Source organism: Parasteatoda tepidariorum, chromosome 2 (assembly GCF_043381705.1).
Source record: "Parasteatoda tepidariorum isolate YZ-2023 chromosome 2, CAS_Ptep_4.0, whole genome shotgun sequence".
NCBI classification, from domain to species: Eukaryota; Metazoa; Arthropoda; class Arachnida; order Araneae; family Theridiidae; genus Parasteatoda; species Parasteatoda tepidariorum.
Window position 1 is genome coordinate 18,282,462 of NC_092205.1, and position 19,349 is coordinate 18,301,810.

A 19,349-nucleotide genomic window follows, 5' to 3' on the forward strand; every position below is an offset into this window, starting at 1 on the left:
CTACATTCAATTAAATTCAATGTGTAGTTCTGCACTTAATGAAAGGCAGAAGAGTCTACGATGGAATTACTTTAATGACAAGTTTCCAAATCGCAACAAGTTTTCGCAAGAAGAAAACGAAATTAAGTGCAATACTTTTTAACATCACTGATAGCAGCCAATGTTGATTTTAACAGTAAATTGATCAATAATGATACGCTTTCTTGTGATTCATGATTTCTAAAAATAATTTCGTAGAAGACCAGCTAAGAAATAGCTAATGGTCATATATACATCGCAAATTATAAAATCAAGGGATTAAAATTGTAAGAAAGAAAAGATTTTTTGTTGTTTTTCTGCATTGATACGATAAATAAAAACGACTTCTATTTTTTTCTAATTTCTTTCGTATAATATTTCTTACTTAAACAGAAAAAAAATGTATTTCCCTTAGAATTTTTTTTTTTTATATAACATCGTCATAAACATACAATTTTTGAATCAAAGTTTCGAAATTTGTCCTAATAGCGGACTTTTCGTAAAATGCCATATTCATTATAATTCGTTCACCAGCAGTTGGCACTTGTCTCCCCCTCCTCGGGCGCAGAGTTCATTTCAGCGTGCGAGTAAGAAGAGAAACATCTCCGCGCTTGAAATTGAGACAACACTTAATGCGCGCCAAACGCAAACAGTGACTTCTATTTCAGTCACTTACTTCGCCTTATCACCTGCTATTATACCTTTCGTTTCTCTATTTAACTAAATATATTTTAAATTTAAAAACTGCTGTTTATCCCGCAAAATGTCTCAAAAAGGACAGACTATTTTCTCAAAAGAGAGAAATATCATCAAATTTATACAATATTTAGTGTTAAAAAAATGCACATAAAGAAGTTTGAGGAATAAATATTTTCGCCATTTGATCGCCAAATAGCAACCTTGTTCAGGATTGCTCACAACCTTCTCCCAAAAATAGCGAAATAGTATCGTCCCATACCACGTGATGAAGGCGGAGCCAAGTGCCAACTCTTGGTGAACGCGCTATATATCATATATCTAGCATTATATTATCAATCTATAAATTCATACGAGATTCCCCTTCGTTTCAGCTCTTTTGTGATGAGGCTTTTAAAATGTAGGCAGAATTACTAAAAAAATTTCAAAACATCAATTTTTAATTGTTTGCATTTACAACTCTATAAAATCTAAAGCGTTGTGGTTTTCTGACCATGGTGGTTTGTGTTTCATGGGTACCTGTGATTTCTTTGATTTTCTCCATACTGCCATCCTTTGTTTCTGTCACCAATCAGAACTATTGTATCACCCTCATGGAAGCTCAGCTGATGCTCACCACTCGACAGATACGAATACAGCGCCCTCACTCGGGAGTGACCACTCTTAGAATCTGTATCTATAAGACTCTTGGGACGGAGGGTGACTCCTGTGAAATATTAAATTGAGAAATACACTGATTAGATTAATTACATTCATTGAAATAATTATAATCAAAACTTGCATTAATGGATTATAGAATCATGAAATTCATATAACGGGTATAATCTCAAATTTATATTTTCGAAAATTTTTAGATTTTTAATTTAGAAATTTTTACTCGGATTTATGTACGTATTATATACTCATCATGGTTTAAATACAAAGAAATATGGGGGAAAACTGATAAGAAAAATAAGGACCAAATATAGGTGTTAATAATATTTCTCCATATTAATTATAATTTCTGAAACTCAATAGATGGCGCTCAGCGCAGTAATGTAAACTCATTAGTTTTCTAATCAGTTTTCTCCATGACACTGTACCATTATCATCATCCTTTTGTTATTAATCGAGTTGTTAAAGAGCGAATTGTTTTTCTTTTCTTTTTCAAATCATCGTATGAATCCATTATTTAAATCAAGTGCACTCACCTTTAATCAAACTGATTAGAAACTAATGATTTTACATTACTGCGCAGAGCGCCATCTATTGAGCTTTAGAAATTATAATTAATATGGAGAAATAAATAATATTAACACACCGCTCTAAATTACCCGCCAATTGCTGAACAAGATGACGGTCGTTCACGTGTCTCCATATNTATTTGCACAAATTCATAAAAGCGGACCCTGGTTGAAAGAATGTTACTTAACGTTTATTTTATATTCACAAATTACGAGTAATTTTTTCACAATTTTACAAAAACGGACCTTTCACAAAATGTCTGGACAGACCCCTGGTAGTATTTTTCATTATTCTTGCTTTATCAAACTCATAAAAACTCTATTTAGGGAATAGACTACGGTTTAGACATATTATTAATATTTAGGTTTATACAACAAATATCGAAACTTATTTGGCGAAAAAAGACCATTATTTATTTTTATTTTAGCTGTGAAATATAAAATAATAAATTAATCAACTAGTCCGTTGTTTATTCACTAAATATGCGTATAGCTTGGCCAAAGAATACCTAAGGTTACCGTGGTTAAGGAATACCGTGTTCTTTGTTCGCCAAGGCGTATAGAAAACATTCATGCAAAGTTTCAAGTAACTTGAACTAAAATATTGAGATATTGCATTTAAAATGAAAGAATATAACCGAAACATTTTGAGAAAAAGGACAGAAAACGGCATAATTGTCAATGTAATAACCAAAGTAAATAATTTTTTAAATCATCATGATTTCTTAAATCATTTTTTAAATCATAACTTCGGTTCAATTTGACGTAGAAGCTATATATTAAAAGAGACTAATATATTAAAAGAGAAATATTCATAATTTTAAATTATATACAAAACAGAATAATAATTTAGTCAAAATCTGCTTAGAAAAGGTAGACGGGTACAAAAAGTTACTCAAGGTGGTGAAATTTCTTATGAACATAATGTATATTTCCAATAAAATTTTATTAAAGATAACAATTAAAGATGATAAAAAGAGTCAAATGATGATAATTAAAAATTTAAGTTTAACTAATAATCTCCATAAAAGAAATAATATATAGAGTATCTTCACATCAGCGGAAAGGCGGATATTTGACAGAGGGTACCAAAGCAAAAAATTCTCATTCGCGAATGATTCGTTCACGAACGTAAATTTTTTTTTTCGTGAACCATGAATAACAGTTAGTACTGTTGATTCTAGACAAATGAGACAGTTTTCTGGGAATTTTTTGAACGGTTTGAAAGAAAAAAATTGATAGATGTTATAGAAAAAAGTAAAGGATTCTCGCAGCAACTCATTGCGATCCAGGGGTTCAAAATGTTCAAATATTTATCGAAAGTCAAATGTTTATCTAGGGGCAAAGAACAGATTGCAAAGTTTTTCCATTCCTAGAAAACTGGTATTCTATATTCAGTGGCATCAGAATGTGCAAGACAAGGTTCGCAACTCACCATAATCGTTTGATATGAGACTAGCATTGGAAGAAGCGATATTGAAATCCGATTTGGCTCTGACTAGGGGTCGGGGAAATGTGTCCAGGTGAGGATCCCTCAGATCCATGCAACTGGTGTCTATGCTGCGAACTTTACGAAGAGTGTTGTTGTTGGTGATATTGGGGGAAGGATCGTAGACGGAAGTACTCAACATAGACGTGTCAAGGAGATTGGCACAGGCATACTCGCTACAACTCTGAAAAATAAAAAAGAATTATTCTACTCAAGAGCATATACGAATCGAAAATAATTATTAAAATAACTATTGTCATTAAATATGCTGACGATTTTCAAAAATCAATAACAGGAAAATGATTACGATGAAAAAAAAATCTTACTGGAAATTTATGTTGTAGGATATAAATTTTCCTCCAAAAGTTCCTAGTTTTTATTCATATTTCTTTTGACAGATAGTTCCGCACGTAAGTGTGTAAATAAAAAAATAGAAATTTTTTTTAAAATTACATTGCGGTAATTCGAAAATTTTTAATGAATGAATTTCACATTACAATAGTTGCGAAATGTCTAATATTAGCCTATCGCTATGTGTATTGATAGCCTATCTCTATGCCTATTTCTCTGTTAGCCCATCTCTACAGCTAGCATATCGCTATGGAATTTGTTTAGTATTTTTCTTGACAGATGACGCTGCATTTATTCTAATCATACTTTGTACATTCGAAATTGAGATTAGAATAAAAATTAATTCATTTTTATTTATTTCTCCTCGTCTTTCTCTACCTGTAATATAAAATTAATGTAATAATTTCCTAATGTAAAAAATAACCTGTTATAATAATAATAAGAACTTGAAATTCATTTATTATTGTAACTTTGAACGTACATTGAATTGTGTTCGGATAAGTAAAGTGTTGAAAAAGCGCGAAGAATTTTTTTTATTCCCTAAAGCAGTTTTAGAAACATAAGGAAATAAACAGAAAGCAAAATTAATAATAAAGTGACCAAAACTTTCGGACGCTTGCTTTCCTAACTTAATTTTTCTATATCATATTTGTAGATTATTCAGATCATATTTTTCAGATTGTGATTGCTCACATTTATTAAGACTTCTTTAAATCTAAATCCGTAGAAAGAAAAGTTTCAGAAGAAAGAAACATTATTTTGCACCAGAATCCGCAACGTAAAATAGGATATGTAAATATTTTTGACAGATCCCTATTACATTCATTATTTATTTATTTATTTTTTGTGCGTAATGTAAAAATAAGTAGATTTTCATTTTTTTTTTGGTCCTCACAAATGTGCTTTAAAGAAATAACATTTTTACGTACCTTATAGGTGTTTGTTGGTGGAAATAATTTGTCAATAGGTTCTGGTAAAGATTCTCTACTTTTGGCAATTTCTTCCCATTCTTCTAAATGGTGTTGCAACATGGTTTGGCCCTTTTAAAACATAAATCATGTACAAGTGTTCTTATTTTACAAAGACAATTATCATTATTTAAATATTCCATAGAAAAAAAAACATTCATTCCCGTTTGGATTAGGAAAACAAATTATGTTTAACGATTGTCCGCAGATTGCCTAAAATAGTGAGAGAAAAAAGTATACATCTACCCAACCTCTCAACTTACAACACTCCTCTTTGAAACTCGATGGAAAAAAGGTTTGAAAGACATAAAAAAAAAGCTTGCTCTATCAGAAATTTATACATAAGGAAAAGAGTTCAGAGTTATTATAAATATCCTCCCAGATTTAACACGCAGTAACATCTAATACACATACTTTGTTGTTGTTAAAACAAGTAAAGGTCTTTGTGGAGGAGTAAAATTAACATTACGTACTATTAGTTAGTGATAAATGAGGTTTTGCAGTAATTTTGGTAGTGATAAATATCGTTTAATAATGCAGTGAAAATAAAAATCGCAATCGAATTTGCAAACAGTTTTTTTTTTGCGTTGGAAAAGTGTAGTTAGTTGTTTTTCTCGTCACATTATTCCATCAACAGTGAAAAGGTTTCACAGTGAAGCGGAAAAAAAGAAATTTTTGCTAACGTTTCAAGCAGGCTTAAATAATAGTACTGGGAAAGTGGTTGCTAGGTTTCCTTTTGCGTCACATTACTCTTACGGCAGTGAAACAGTTTTACAGTGAAATGGAAAGAAACATTTTTGTGGACGTTTCAAGCAGGCTTAAATAAAAGTGTTGGGAAAGTGGTTGCTAGGTTTTCTTTCCCGTCACATTACTCTTACGGCAGTGAAACGGTTTCACAGTGAAATGGAAAGAAACATTTTTGTTGACGTTTCAAGCAGGCTTAAATAAAAGTGTTTGCTAGGTTTTCTTATCCCTAACATTACTCTTTCGGCAGTGAAACAGTCTTACAGTGAAATGGAAGGAAACATTATTTATATTAAAGTTTCAAGCCGGCTTAAATGATAGTGCGATAGGCTATTATTTAAGCCTATTATTAATAGGCTTAAATAACAGCGACTGGGAAAATGTTCATTAGTTTTTATTTTACGCCAGATTACTCCTTCGGCAGTGAAACAGCTTTACAGTGAAACGAAAGAAACACATCATTTTAGTTAGCGTTTGAAGCAGATCTAAGTAATACCACTGGGAAAGTGGTTAATATTTCGAAAAAAACATGTATGATGATCAAATATAAATTATAATCGGCAAAATTATATTATAAGTAAAGTACATGGATGTATTTCTTACAAATTAATTACATCAAAAAACTTATGATTTACAATATAAGCATCAATAAAAAAATAAGGAAATTCACTATGCCATACGTATGACTAAATGAAATAAATGCATAGAATATTTTTATTTCAATTAATTAAAGACATTTTTCGATTAATTTTTGATGAACTAAATCGTTCTGCCTTAATTTATTTAGGTAGTACATAAAATTTGTATGTTAGTTTGGAAAGTTCTCTCAAAATTTCGTAGCGAGTTACAAACGTTAAGTAATTGATCTTAGTACAGTTAAAACTTATAAGCAAAACTTAAAAATCTGAACTATAGGAAGTGGTTAATTTTATGAATAAAAATTAGACATTATTAGGTGAAAAAAAGATAGACATTAATAAATAAAATAATATATAATGTCTAAAAATATTCTGATTTCGTTTTAAAACACTTACAATGATGACCTTGGACAGCAGCAAGAAGATTTAGCAATAATATACTTAGAAACATAAATAAAGACTAGTAAGTATAAAATTCAAAAACAATTTTGACCTTCATAAATTTCGTAATCTCTTGGGGGTGGCCTAGATATGGTACGAAAATAAGAACACCGATTGTTCTCCAATTTATTATCATATTTCTGCAAAGATATAATTATGAAACACATAAAACGAAATATCTCATGAAATGTATGGTCGTCATAGAGAGTCTATGAAAACACAGAAATCACTGCCCTGTTATTGCCACAGATAATAAAATGAAACATGCAATTTTATCATTTTATTATTGGCAACGGCTCTCACGGGAATAATTCCGACAGTCCATTCTTTCGTCTTGTTTATTTTCAAATTCATTTATTGATCAATCATTTTCAAAGGTCCCTAAAATAGACTAAAGTAGATCATGAAACATTGAAAGTTTTAGAGCTTTAAAAATGTCTTAGCTTTTTTTAGTTTTCAATTATATTTATAATTTCTAATTACAGCTAGTGCTTTGCTAAGGCCTTTCAAAATATACAAAATATATCCTATTACAATTAATTTAAGGATCTATGTAGTTCTGATTTTAGCGAGAAAACATCAATTCAAACTTTATTTGCACTTCCTAAAATTTTTTAATTTTTAACTTAGAATTCTAGATTTTTTACAGGAATTAAACAAATTTATGCATTATTTAAGTTCAGACAATTTTGTAAAACCATGTGAAGAACTTTTGTAATTAAATTTTCTTCAGAGTTATAATTTGAAGTTAAACATATTATATGACATCTTGTGTGCAACAATAAAAGTTATTTATTGATGATTTGGAACTACTTTTTATAGGCAGTTAAATATGTTCTAATTTAAAACTATACTAGCTCCAAATAACTGAAAAATTAAAAACAAATGATTAAAAAAAAATTAGATTCTTAAAAAAAATATATTGATTAAAAAAATATCAAATATTTAAAAGAAGTATTCAAGTGCTACTATAATTTCAATCAACATGCTATACTTAAAATAATTACAAAGGTTTTCAGAAGTCGAGTAATCCTGCGTCAAGAGAAAGAATTTGAATTCAGATTCAAAGACTAAACTTCAAATAAAAATGTTTTTAAACAAAATACTTTATTTGACAGACGGTTTCCAATTAGAAAATAGGTGCATTTTCTGTTTTCAGTGAGCGAGTTTCAGAATTTTTGCTGTAACTTTAAAAGATCGTTTTAAATATTATCTTATACTTGGTATTCAATTGGTAAAAGGATGAATTTTTTTTAAAAATTTGTTAGGAAAAAATCCCTAGAACTCTTAAAAATACTAACCTATGTTAGCCTTAAGTACAAGAAGAAAAATGAGGAAAAACAATTCTTTAATAAGGCATGTAATTTATTTATTGTTTATTTAGTATAAAATCACATTAATTTTAGTAAACATTTATTTACGTAAAGGAAGAAAAAAAACTTTTTTTTAAGGAATGAAAAGCATATTAAAGTATATAGATCGTCAAAGAAAACCAACAAAATTTGTTAAAAAACTTCTTAAAAGAAAAACATTCGCATAGGTCTAACTTATAAAATCACTTCACAAATTAGTACTATTTATTTTCTAATTTGTGGCCCATTTCTAATTGAATCGTATTTAATAACTCAGATTTTAAATTTTCTTAAAAAAGAGAGCATGCCAGATCGTGGGAGTACATCAAATATATTTTAAAATACAGAAATATAAGTTTCCAAAGTATATTAATATAGGAAGGTTTAAATTAGGGTTGACCTAAAACAATAAAAATTATTTTTTTACAAATCAATTTCGGTACAAAAACAAATAAATAAATCCAAATAAATTTACAAAATTAATTATAAATAATACTACTTGAAGGATAACTACATTCATGTAGTTTAAAAAATTCAAAACGGAATCGAATTTGAGTACTTATGAGTTACATACTTATGAGCAAGTTATTGGTAATTCTAAAAAAAAGTTACAAACATTGTATTATATAAGCGCTAATTTTTTTTAAAAGTTTTGTATTTGTAACATGGTAAAATGAAGATTCAAATATGTAAAAAATGTATTAAGCTTATCAAAATCGTGGAAAAATTCATTAAAAAAATAATCCTTTATTTAGGCTGTTCCCCTTAATGGGAATGTAATTCCTTAAGCAACAAAAATCAATTAAGATTCCTTACAAGGGACATTAACGACGAAAATAAAAACGAACAATGAATAACATTCAATTCGAATTAATTCAATTAATCAATATTATTGTAAATGCCGACGTCCAATGTTTGAACAAGCGCTTTGTTCGACAAATCGATGATTAATCGCGAGCACTTAATCATCGGAATAAGGCTGTCAGCCCCACAAATCAAAACATAATTACCTGAGAATGATAATGCAAATCATGCTTTGTTAGAGAACACTGTCGCTCCAGAACAAAGCCGTACCGCCGCCTCTCTTGTGTTATAGCCTATAAAAAAACATTCGAAAAAACAAAGAGATTAAAGAATTAGAATATTTTTTTTCTTCTTTTGTCTGTTACATTATACTGGTTAAAAAGAATTATGATGCCTATTTGGATAAAGACTTAAAAAATAGTTATTATAAAATAGTTTATTTAACGCAAAATCAGAAAATGGAATATTAAATAATTTTTTTTTAATTATCAGAGTTTTGCGTATTAAGATGCAATCTAAAGTTCAAATAAAAGCAAGCCATAAAGTTATTTAGAGTAACACATTTCTTAAGTTACGGAATAAGATAGAAAAAAGCACTTCCTCAGAATTCTCCAACATTTGAGATTTATGCACAATATTTTTTTACAGTGGTAGAGAACCAAAGCAGAAATTTTGAAAACAATTTGAATTTTTTGAAACTTTTACTGAAACTTGACAGCATAAAACAAATCTTTAACTGACTTTTTATATATATGTTTAAGTAATTTATGTGTAGAGAGGAATATTCTTTAAATTCTAATTCATTAAAATGAATAACAAACTTCTTTACAAGTGGACAAAATAATTAAATCCTTATTTATTAAAATATCAAAACATCGCGGTGGCTCATGGGATGGATAACTCGCCTCCCAGTGAGATGACTTGATTTCGAATCCCAGCAATGACTTGTCAATACGAATTCCGTATTCGGCTCACACCGATCACAGTGTTAGACTGATCATGATTATAGTCCCCTTTCAGTCAGGCTAACCCTGGGAGGTTTTAGTGCTTTTCCTCTTCATGCAACGGAAATGCGGGTTAGTTCCTTAAAAAAGTATGCATATTTCCTCCACGAATGCATATTTCTCCCAATACTTGATCCAGGAGTTCCCCAATCATCTGGATTAGGTTTAAAATTACATCGCTACGGAATTGAACATTAGTAGTAGTGAACTCAAAAATTGGGTCGGCTGTTCAACAACGGTTATAAAATAAAAAGCATTATAACATTGTCTTTGTTCCGACTAGATGAAATATTTCCCAAAATTACGGAAATTTGGTAGTAAGAGGTTATGTAAATATGAACTTTTGCAGGCAGATTAGAGCATTTAACTCCCAAAATATAGAAAGGGGTTAGCCAAAAGGGGGAATATATTCCAAACAGCTTAAGTAAATGGTCAAAACTTTAGGCTCCCCTATTTAACGTTTTCCGTTTACGTATTTCCTTACGAATACTTTTTAAGCATTTACTTAAGTATTTCCTTTTACGTAATTTACCAAATTTGCGGAACTATTTAAAGGAATGCTAAATTTTAGTATGAAATAATAAAGTTTGTCATGTGGCGAAATAGACAAAAAGTGAAGTTAAGGGGATAAAATTTTGGAACTGCTTTGCTGATTTACTTATCTGAAACATTATCCCCATTTTGGTAAATATTTGAGCAATTTAATTTTTGTGACGTTTTTCTTCGTATTGAAACACGAGTATGCGAGTATATTTGATATATAAATTACTATAAATAGGACGCCAAACACATGAAAACTTTAGTAAGAATAATAAGAGATATCACAATTGGAATTCTGGATTACTTTAAACATCAAAGCGCTATATTACATAATTATAAACCTATTAAAAATAGTTTACAGATAAAATATTTTAAGTTCACAATATATTTTTTAAAAATAAAAACTGCTCAATTGAAAACAATTATTTAACCTGTTTTAAGCTTCTTTCACAAAAACAGTCTAATTTCATTTTCTCCTCTTCCAACTGTTGCAAATTCTGAAAAGGAAAGAAGAGAAAATTTAGATTTTCAACATTACACAAAAACAGCTCTGAAGAAATAATAATCCTAAAAACTAATACATGATGATAGTCTTTTTAAATATATGTATTCTAAAAATTGTATTTTACTTGGGAAAGTTGGACAAAACCGGGTTCTAAGGTTTCTTTTTCTTTAGTAACTCCGCGAATAAAATTGATAAATCTTTTAATTCGAATGTCATTTTTCATCAAATTTTCAGATTAATTTTGACAGATTATTTCAGATTTCATTTGACTGTTGGACCAAAGTATGTGGTTATCAGGGTAATAAAGTAAGGACCGAAGTAAACTCTGTATGTGCGGCCCAAGTTACCACTCATTCTATGGTAGTTAATCATTTTTATATATGAACCAAAGTTATAGAAGAGTCATTCCATTTACATACTTCTACACATTACATTGCTTGTGTACACACACTACGTACTATATTGCTTTAACATACACTACGTAGTACAATGCTGATACACAACCTACGACATTTCTTGTTCATACATTACGTACTACACTGCTTGTACTACAGGACAAATTAAAGAAGGTTCTTCGATTTGAACATTACGAAGAAAGTATACATTGTCATTTGTCTCAAAAAAATTGTAAGCATCTACAGGTTTGAAACTACAAGTTTTTAGTAAGTAAGGCTTGGATGATCTAGATAGCTTTCATATTACCTACACAGTAAAAAAAAAGATGATGTATAGTAGTAATTTTTAGTGCTGAGGTAAACTAAGTTTTTTCACAGTGCCTTTAATCATACTTTTTTTTAATTTTCTTTGCATTTTTTATTATCATTTATTAACTTTTGTACACATATTTTACACGCATTGCAATCAATTTATGGCTTCATTTCAAAAATACATCATTTAAAAAAGCAGCACATTTTCATAACACATTTTACAGTAATTCTTTCGAACAATAGTTATTTTGTCAATTTTATATAAATTTTATCATGTGTTTATATAAAACACGATAACTACAGTTTTGCTTTAAAAAAATGCTTTTAATTTACATCAACGAGAAAAATTGTGGCTACTGTACACCAAAGTTTCTTACAGTGTACGTAATTTGAGAAATGAAACAATTTTCTGGTACAGATCCGTCCCCTAGTTAATTTGAACATTAGTTAGATAATCTATCGAATAAATGATTTCTACATTTTAGTGGAAATATATCAGACAGCCGAAGTGTAGTAAATGGTGACTGGAGCACGTTAAATTTGTCGGGTCACAACGTCCTCCATGTTCCCATAACAAATAATACCTCAGGGGTAATGGATTGAAAATCGATCATTCTTTGGTTTAGGTAAAAATTTCGATCTATGGATGAATGAATGTATGAATGGGTCCGCCCTATAAAAGGGTGTGACATATGGGCGTGGCAAAAAACGAGTTTTTGGCCAAAGATGGCGCCACTGGAAAACAAGAACAATCGCACCCCCAGTGCCTTAATAGCCTACGACAACAACAACAAGTGGTAATACATTTTTTTTCTTGCATTTTGAAGAGTTTATTATATTTTATTATATTAATTTATTATATTAAATTATATTATTAATTATTTATTATATTAATTGTATGACGGATAAAAAAGTGAAACACATAATTACTTTAATTTCTTTGTCTAGATTGGTTCCTTTACCCTTGTTTTTCTTCCGTTGTTTTTTCACAACTCCCACAGCTTTCATGTAAGATTCCTGGAGACACTTGTGTTGCTGAATAAAACGCTTCTGTTCACACTGAAGAGGAGAGGAAAAGAAGCAGAATTATAAAACAATACACACAAAAAAATTTTTTTTTCTCTTTTTGTTTTTTTTAAAAATTTCCAAGTGATGCAATTTTGATTTAAAATTTCTCGTTTTGGCTCCTTCATCTTTGCAATCAAATTTATGACGGAAAAAAAATGGCCCAAGCAGCACCAAAGTGTCAAATAATATATTGCTTAAACCATCTATATTTAACTGAGCAATTAAAATCTTCGTTTTAAAAGTTGATAAAGGGTACCTTATACTCGAAATTGGTACATACAAAATTACGATAGAAATAATTTTAATTAGAAAAACAGTCTTGTAGGTGCTTAATTTATTGTATTGAATAAAAATAACAATTATTTTCAAAGAAAAGAGGGATTTACTGTCTGTCAGTCACAAGATAATCTTTGCTGAAAGCAATTCTGAGACTTTAAATTTTGATTGCCAAACCATACTAATCATTAAATTTTTAGAATATAATAAAAATAATGCATTTGATTTTTAATTAAATGCAACTAGCCAATAAATTTTAAGTAGGCAATTTTTTAATGTGCAATAAATCGTTTTTATATTTTTCAGTGTATATTTGATTATAACTTAAATATTTTTTAAACGTCAAAACACCCTGAAGCTGACGAGGCATTTTGAATGTAACTATCTGAAAGGACAGCTTTAAGTGTAAAATTAAATGACAAAAACTAACTGCTAAATAATAAAATATGTTGAACATTGAGTAAGAATTGAAAAAAGAAAAAAAGGATGTTAACCTCAGCGCTAATGTCAAAAACGAAAGTGACATTTCCAAGTTTCTTTTTTAAACCAGCGAAGACATATTTAGAACTCGGCGCAAAGACGATACCAAATGAAAATTTTTTCCTATTCGAAGATAGTGGTGATAAAAGAATGTACTAAAAATAATTACTGTAGATGAATACGTGAAACCCTAAAATTAGAGGGTAAAAGTACAAAGACATTAAATTATAAGAAGCCTTATTCGGAAATAAGTATTTGGAAATGCACATATTTTAAGGCAGTTATTATTTCCTCAATAACAATTCGTCATCGATGTTCGTGATCGAGCTTTTCTCAGATAACGAATGAAAAATTATTAAAACTTTATTATTTAAAACGTTAAAATATAATTAAATGGTTGAAAAAACTCTTTTTGATAAAATAGATCTGTAAGCCAGCAGTTATCACTAATATTTTCTTTTAATTTTTTCAAAAAACAAACTCGTAAATGGGAAAAATTTCTTTTTCAAACGTATATCCCGAAAGGACAAAGTAAAAGTTTTGAACACTGTTTAGGATCGGAACTGATTCTTGCATCCATTGTCCGAATTTTAAGACAATGGCACAAACAGTACTGGAAGTTGTAAGAGAAGTACATACAAACCTTTTCTCTCATTGTTATAAAATATGAAAATCTAGATAATTTTCTCTAAAAAAATACTCACCCAAACAACTTAAATTATGAGGCTAATCATTATATTGATCCAACTTCGAATTAAATTTAATTGACGCTTGAAAATTCCAGAAAGTAAACAAATACTTACAGCTACAACTTTGGTATCCTTATCGATATTTGTCTCAAGGGGTACCAATAGATCCACGTAGAACGCTTTCAACTGAAAACAATAATAATGCAAAATCAATTTAATATTTATACTCTACAAACAGCTGAAAATGGAAATAATAATGCAAATAATAAAAAATCCTTCAAAATTTATAAATCAAAGTAAAAAAGTAAAAGTATATTATCAAAGTAAAAAAGTAAAAATGGTACATTTTACTGTAAGAATCACCATTTGATGAAGAATATACGCTAGTAAATAATATATTCAGGCAAGAAATGTTCAAGCTCAAAAATACCATACGATATTACTCAGTTTCGTTAATGCTTTTCCAAAAATTACATATTTTTGCCTATTAAAAAGAATCACAACTCTTAGAAATAGATGCAAGTCTTTAACAAAATTTTTTTTATTACATAAAGTAATTAAATTATATTAGCAATTTTAATATAATGGTAATTATAATATATTAGTAATTATTATATATTAGTAATTATAATATAAAGTAATTGGAAACTGGCATAATGAGGCGTAACTTTTACGAATTGGAGTAATGAAAGTATTTACTCAATTTCGTCGCGCATAAGCATTTAAAGCAATAAGATGGTTGTACCTTACGTTGTTTTTAAACAAAGTACTTGTAAAACAGCACTAATCTATCTGAGCAATAATAAATCTATCTGATCTGAATTATATACAAAATACTCTCTACTTAATTACAAATTAATGCATTATTGAACCTTAAATACTCAAAATACAATATTGACCCCTAATAAATACTTGAAATACAATATTGAACAAAAAGTAGTCGAAATGCAGAGTTCAAAGTTGTGGGAAAAAGAAGATTTTTCTGGAGGAGAGTAGCTCGCTATGCGCATTAGCAACGCATAAAAGCAGTAAATATTATGATTAGTAAATTTATAGCAACGATTGGGTTATGATTAGGATTAGACTTGAATGAAAAAGCATTTAAATGAAGTAAAAGAACACAAACCTACAATGTTAAGTTGCTGGGATTGAATTTCCTTGTGAACATCAACTAACTGCAACAATGCTGTACCTGCAATTGAAACGGAATAAAATTAAATTTATAAAAACATTTGTTACTTATTTTAGGGAGATAATATGAGAAAACTTAAATATTGGATGAAGGAATAGATTCCCAATTTTATACTAAATTTTAAACAAGAAAAGTAACTAAAAATGCGAAAAATCAAGCCATATCATGCATGAGCTAACAATTTCGAGGTAATAAAAGAGCATAATTTATTAAAAATAACAAAATACGTTCAAAACTCAATAATCGAAATGTTATAAAAAGGCAAAATCTCTCAGTATGTATCATAACATTAGATCATTCTAGATTTGTCCTGATGAGAAGCGTGTTTGCGTATACATTTATGTACGTGTTTGCGTATACATTTATGTGCGTGTTTACGTATACATTGAAATTTTAGGAAATGAATGAAGCTTTTGAACTAATATTTCATTTATGCTCTATTTTATTAAAATTCGTCAAAATCAATAATTTTCTCCATTTTTGTAATAATCTCTGAGCCACGACATGTCCATGAATTTATCAATATCCTGAAATTAATGATTATTATGTAGTAAAAATAATCATCAAAACTAATTAATAATTCTTCTTTTGTTTATAATCCATGCGTAATATAATAATCTATCTAAAAAAAGAAGTTTTTGGGTCAATCCAATGTCGCAGACAAATCAAATGCGGTTCCTAACTTTAATATGAACGCGTCCTAAAGGAATAGGTCTTCTATCCTCCATTTTCGTGCTAATATCATATTTTATAACCTGGTAATATAGTTATGAAAATATTTTTCAATCATTTTGGAGAGCTGTACCAAGTACATGGCACCTGTTTTCCCTTCTCACTTTATATGTTTCTATTTCCGTATTATTTGGTATTTTTTCAGAATTTTTACTTGGTAAAATTTGTGTTAATTTTCATGGGGTGGGGAGGATCATGTTACACTATTGCATTGATGTATTTTGCTTTGTCTATATTAATACAATATTAGAAAACACTATTTTTGCAGATCTAACCATGTGAGCTGATGGCAAGATTTTTTCTCGTTGTTTTTCACTTTTTTTAAAATATTTTCACTTAATTGTATAATTCAATTCTTCTCTTTTAAATCTTTCTTTCCTTCCTTGCTTTTTTTGCTTTTCTTCCATTCTTAATTGTCACTCAATTTTTAATATATATAGAACATATTAGGAAAATAGAACATATTAGGTAAAAAGGATTGTGGGAGCTGGTTTTAGATAAAGAAAGAAACAGAAGTATCTGGCATTATCCTAAGAGATTGTTTTTGCTCAGTACACTTTTAATTAAATATCCAAGATAGTATTTTATCGAAGATTTATTTAATATTAATATTTTTGTGGTCGAAATATTTTATAGTCAAAATATTTCGACAAAGCATCATCATCATCATCATTATTATTATTTATGAAATGAATAAAAATTAATAAACTGAATTGTTAATAAACGTTTAAGCCCATTTTCCCAATATACTGGCTTAGATATGAATAAACATTGTAGGAAAAAAAATTTGAATCAATTCGAATCAGAACAAACATATTATTCTATTTTAAAATATAAAGGAATAAAACCGACAGCTCCGAGAAATAGAAAGCTTTTCTAAGCATGCACAAGAGAACAATAAATAAAAAAATTAGAGAAAACATAAATTACACTCTAAATTTAATCCTGTACTAAATTTTTAAAAGCACTGGAAATAAATTCTCAGTCATGTTGTTTCCTGTTTTCAAAAAAGAATAACTTCAACATTCTTTTCACAATTCTAACACGAAGAATTTAAAATATTTTTTTAAAGGAAAAAAAAAAGAAAGCTGCGGAAAGGGAACTTTTTTCCCCTTTGCAAAATGTTTTCCCTTTTTGGCGAATCTGGTTAAGGGATAAGAGCCCTAACAATCCACTATCGGGGAATTCGGGGTCAAAACATTTCCATCTTATGCATAAAATATTTGTCGCGGGATCTTCTTTTTTGATAAATACAGCAAAAGGGAAGTTTGAAAATTTCAGATTTCTTATTCAAAGAATTCATTTTAAAGCAGTTGCTCAATCTACTCCGCTCTCCCCTCCCATGTTTTTTTTAAATATTTTTTTTTATTGCTATAAGGAAAAAAATTGGAAATAAGAAATAAGCATAGTCACATGTAAAATGAACTGTTTAAAAAACATTTTTTAAGTAATTTTTTATTTTATAGTTTTACTTTAAAGGTTTATTAAACAATAAAATCAATAAAAATTTAATTCTTTGTTTAGACAATAATGAACAGCTACAAATACTGAATATAAAAATTTGTGACTCTTTTTCGCTTAACGTTAATTGTTTTTTCATTTTAGGTCTATTCTGTTATTGCCTAATTTCTTTTATAAGAAATTTTATAAATATTTTTGAAATTTACATCACTACTATCAATGTTTCCAGCAACATTGTTTTTCCCTTTATCTTTTCCTCGTATAATACTTTCCTTTAAAAATGTATTTTAATACAATTATGTGTATTTAGGAAAGAAACAATGTTTCAGACTAAAATTCTTGTTTATTTTACAATTTTACTATTTATGTTTTTCAAATATTTTTTATTAAGGTATTTTTCAGGTTATCAAAATTTGGGTGCAAGAGATAATAAAACTGACAAAAAACGCAAACATTTAACACTTTTACAAGACATTTCTAAAAAATTTTCTTATTTTACACCTTACCATCTACTATTGTAAAACTATTGTCTTTTTGTGGTAAAAGCTATACAAAAGCCACCAAGTCGTCAAACGCTGGAGTGATCGATCACTTTAACTGAGATCTAACACCTGTGGCCGATCCAGTGTTCTGTTCTTTGCTATTTTACATTTCATTATACTGACTTTAAGAATAGAATAATTTTTAAACTGTAAAATGTTATGAAGACGAATAAAACTAATCATCTTCAATAAATAAAAAGTAAAATGTCGTTGATTTCTGTTCTTCACGATATTTTTGAACTTAACACACTAGTTAAATTATCAGGGTCCACTCGAAAACTAAATTTTTAAAAGTGATTCTACAAAAGCAATTTCAAAAAACGATTTATTGTTAAAATCGTTTGCTTCGAAATACAGTTCAGAAAATAAGACGCATTAAGAGACTCCTTTTGTGGAATGGAATATTAGGTAATTCGTAAACTGTATTTTAATTAGAAAAAAAAATCAAACTAAGAAAAAGAGATTGTGGCATTTTTATTTCAAATTAAAATTGCATATATAAATACTACATTTTTCAAGTGCGGTGGCAAGTCAACGAACCATATGTTCGATTCGAAATTAATTCTAAAAAAACTGATCTTTCCGAATGTTGGCAGAATTCCACCGAGATGGAATTGAGAAGAAGCTATTCATTCGGCCCAAATGAATTCGGTGTCTCTGTGGGATGGAGAGACTAAATTAAAAGCATAACCATTTCACACTGCACACTCGGGGAAAAGGGGGGAGGGAAGGAAAGAAAAACATGATTAGAACAAGAGGGCTGATTATGTTACCCGCAGTTGTTCCCCCCAAATATCGAGTAAAGGAATTCTATGATAGGGTGTAAGGACAATTTTCCATCTTCCTTGTATTGGATGGAAACGTCTTTGGAGAGGGGGCTGCTATTACGTAATGGAGTTTTCTGTTTCGTACGTGCTGCTTTTTGTTTGGTAAGAAGAGCAGTAATAGCTGTTGCGTTCTTTATTGAAGAATTAAAAATATAGTGCCAATTACATGTCACTGAATAAAGATATACTTTTCGATAAAAATTTATTGTCCACATTATCATTATTGTATTTTACAACTGACCCATTTTTGAGTTTTCGACTATCAATGTTCAACTCCGTAGCCCCCTAATTTTTGATCAATCCAGTAGACAAGAGAGTAAGTGGATCGATATTTGGGACAAACTAACTTTCGTGGAGGACTGTTTGATGGAACTAAACCGCATTTGAGTAACATGAAGAGGAAAAACGCGATAATCTCCCACGGTCAGCACGACCGTCAGGAAATTCTAACCAGCTTTCTGTCTACGTCAACATTAGAGTCGGTGCGAGCCTTGAACAGAATTCGTATAGACCAACCATCGCTTGGATTCGAACCCGTTACTGGCACTTTAACCCCTGAGGCACCGCGGCTAATTTATTTTATATATATATATNATATTGTT

The 19,349-nt window shown here is 29.3% G+C and overlaps 1 protein-coding gene across 1 annotated transcript in view; it reads right to left on the reverse strand.

Moving 5' to 3' along the window:
* Positions 1-19,349, reverse strand: part of LOC107437211 (BAR/IMD domain-containing adapter protein 2) — a 114,027-nt gene that overhangs the window by 10,298 nt on the left and 84,380 nt on the right. The window contains exons 4-11 of the mRNA XM_043043135.2: positions 15,124-15,185; positions 14,108-14,179; positions 12,411-12,539; positions 10,700-10,765; positions 8,931-9,017; positions 4,707-4,817; positions 3,373-3,610; positions 1,234-1,420 (exon numbers count right to left, since the gene is read on the reverse strand). Coding sequence (XP_042899069.1) covers positions 1,234-1,420; positions 3,373-3,610; positions 4,707-4,817; positions 8,931-9,017; positions 10,700-10,765; positions 12,411-12,539; positions 14,108-14,179; positions 15,124-15,185 — 952 coding nt within the window. The remainder of the gene's footprint in view (positions 1-1,233; positions 1,421-3,372; positions 3,611-4,706; positions 4,818-8,930; positions 9,018-10,699; positions 10,766-12,410; positions 12,540-14,107; positions 14,180-15,123; positions 15,186-19,349) is intronic.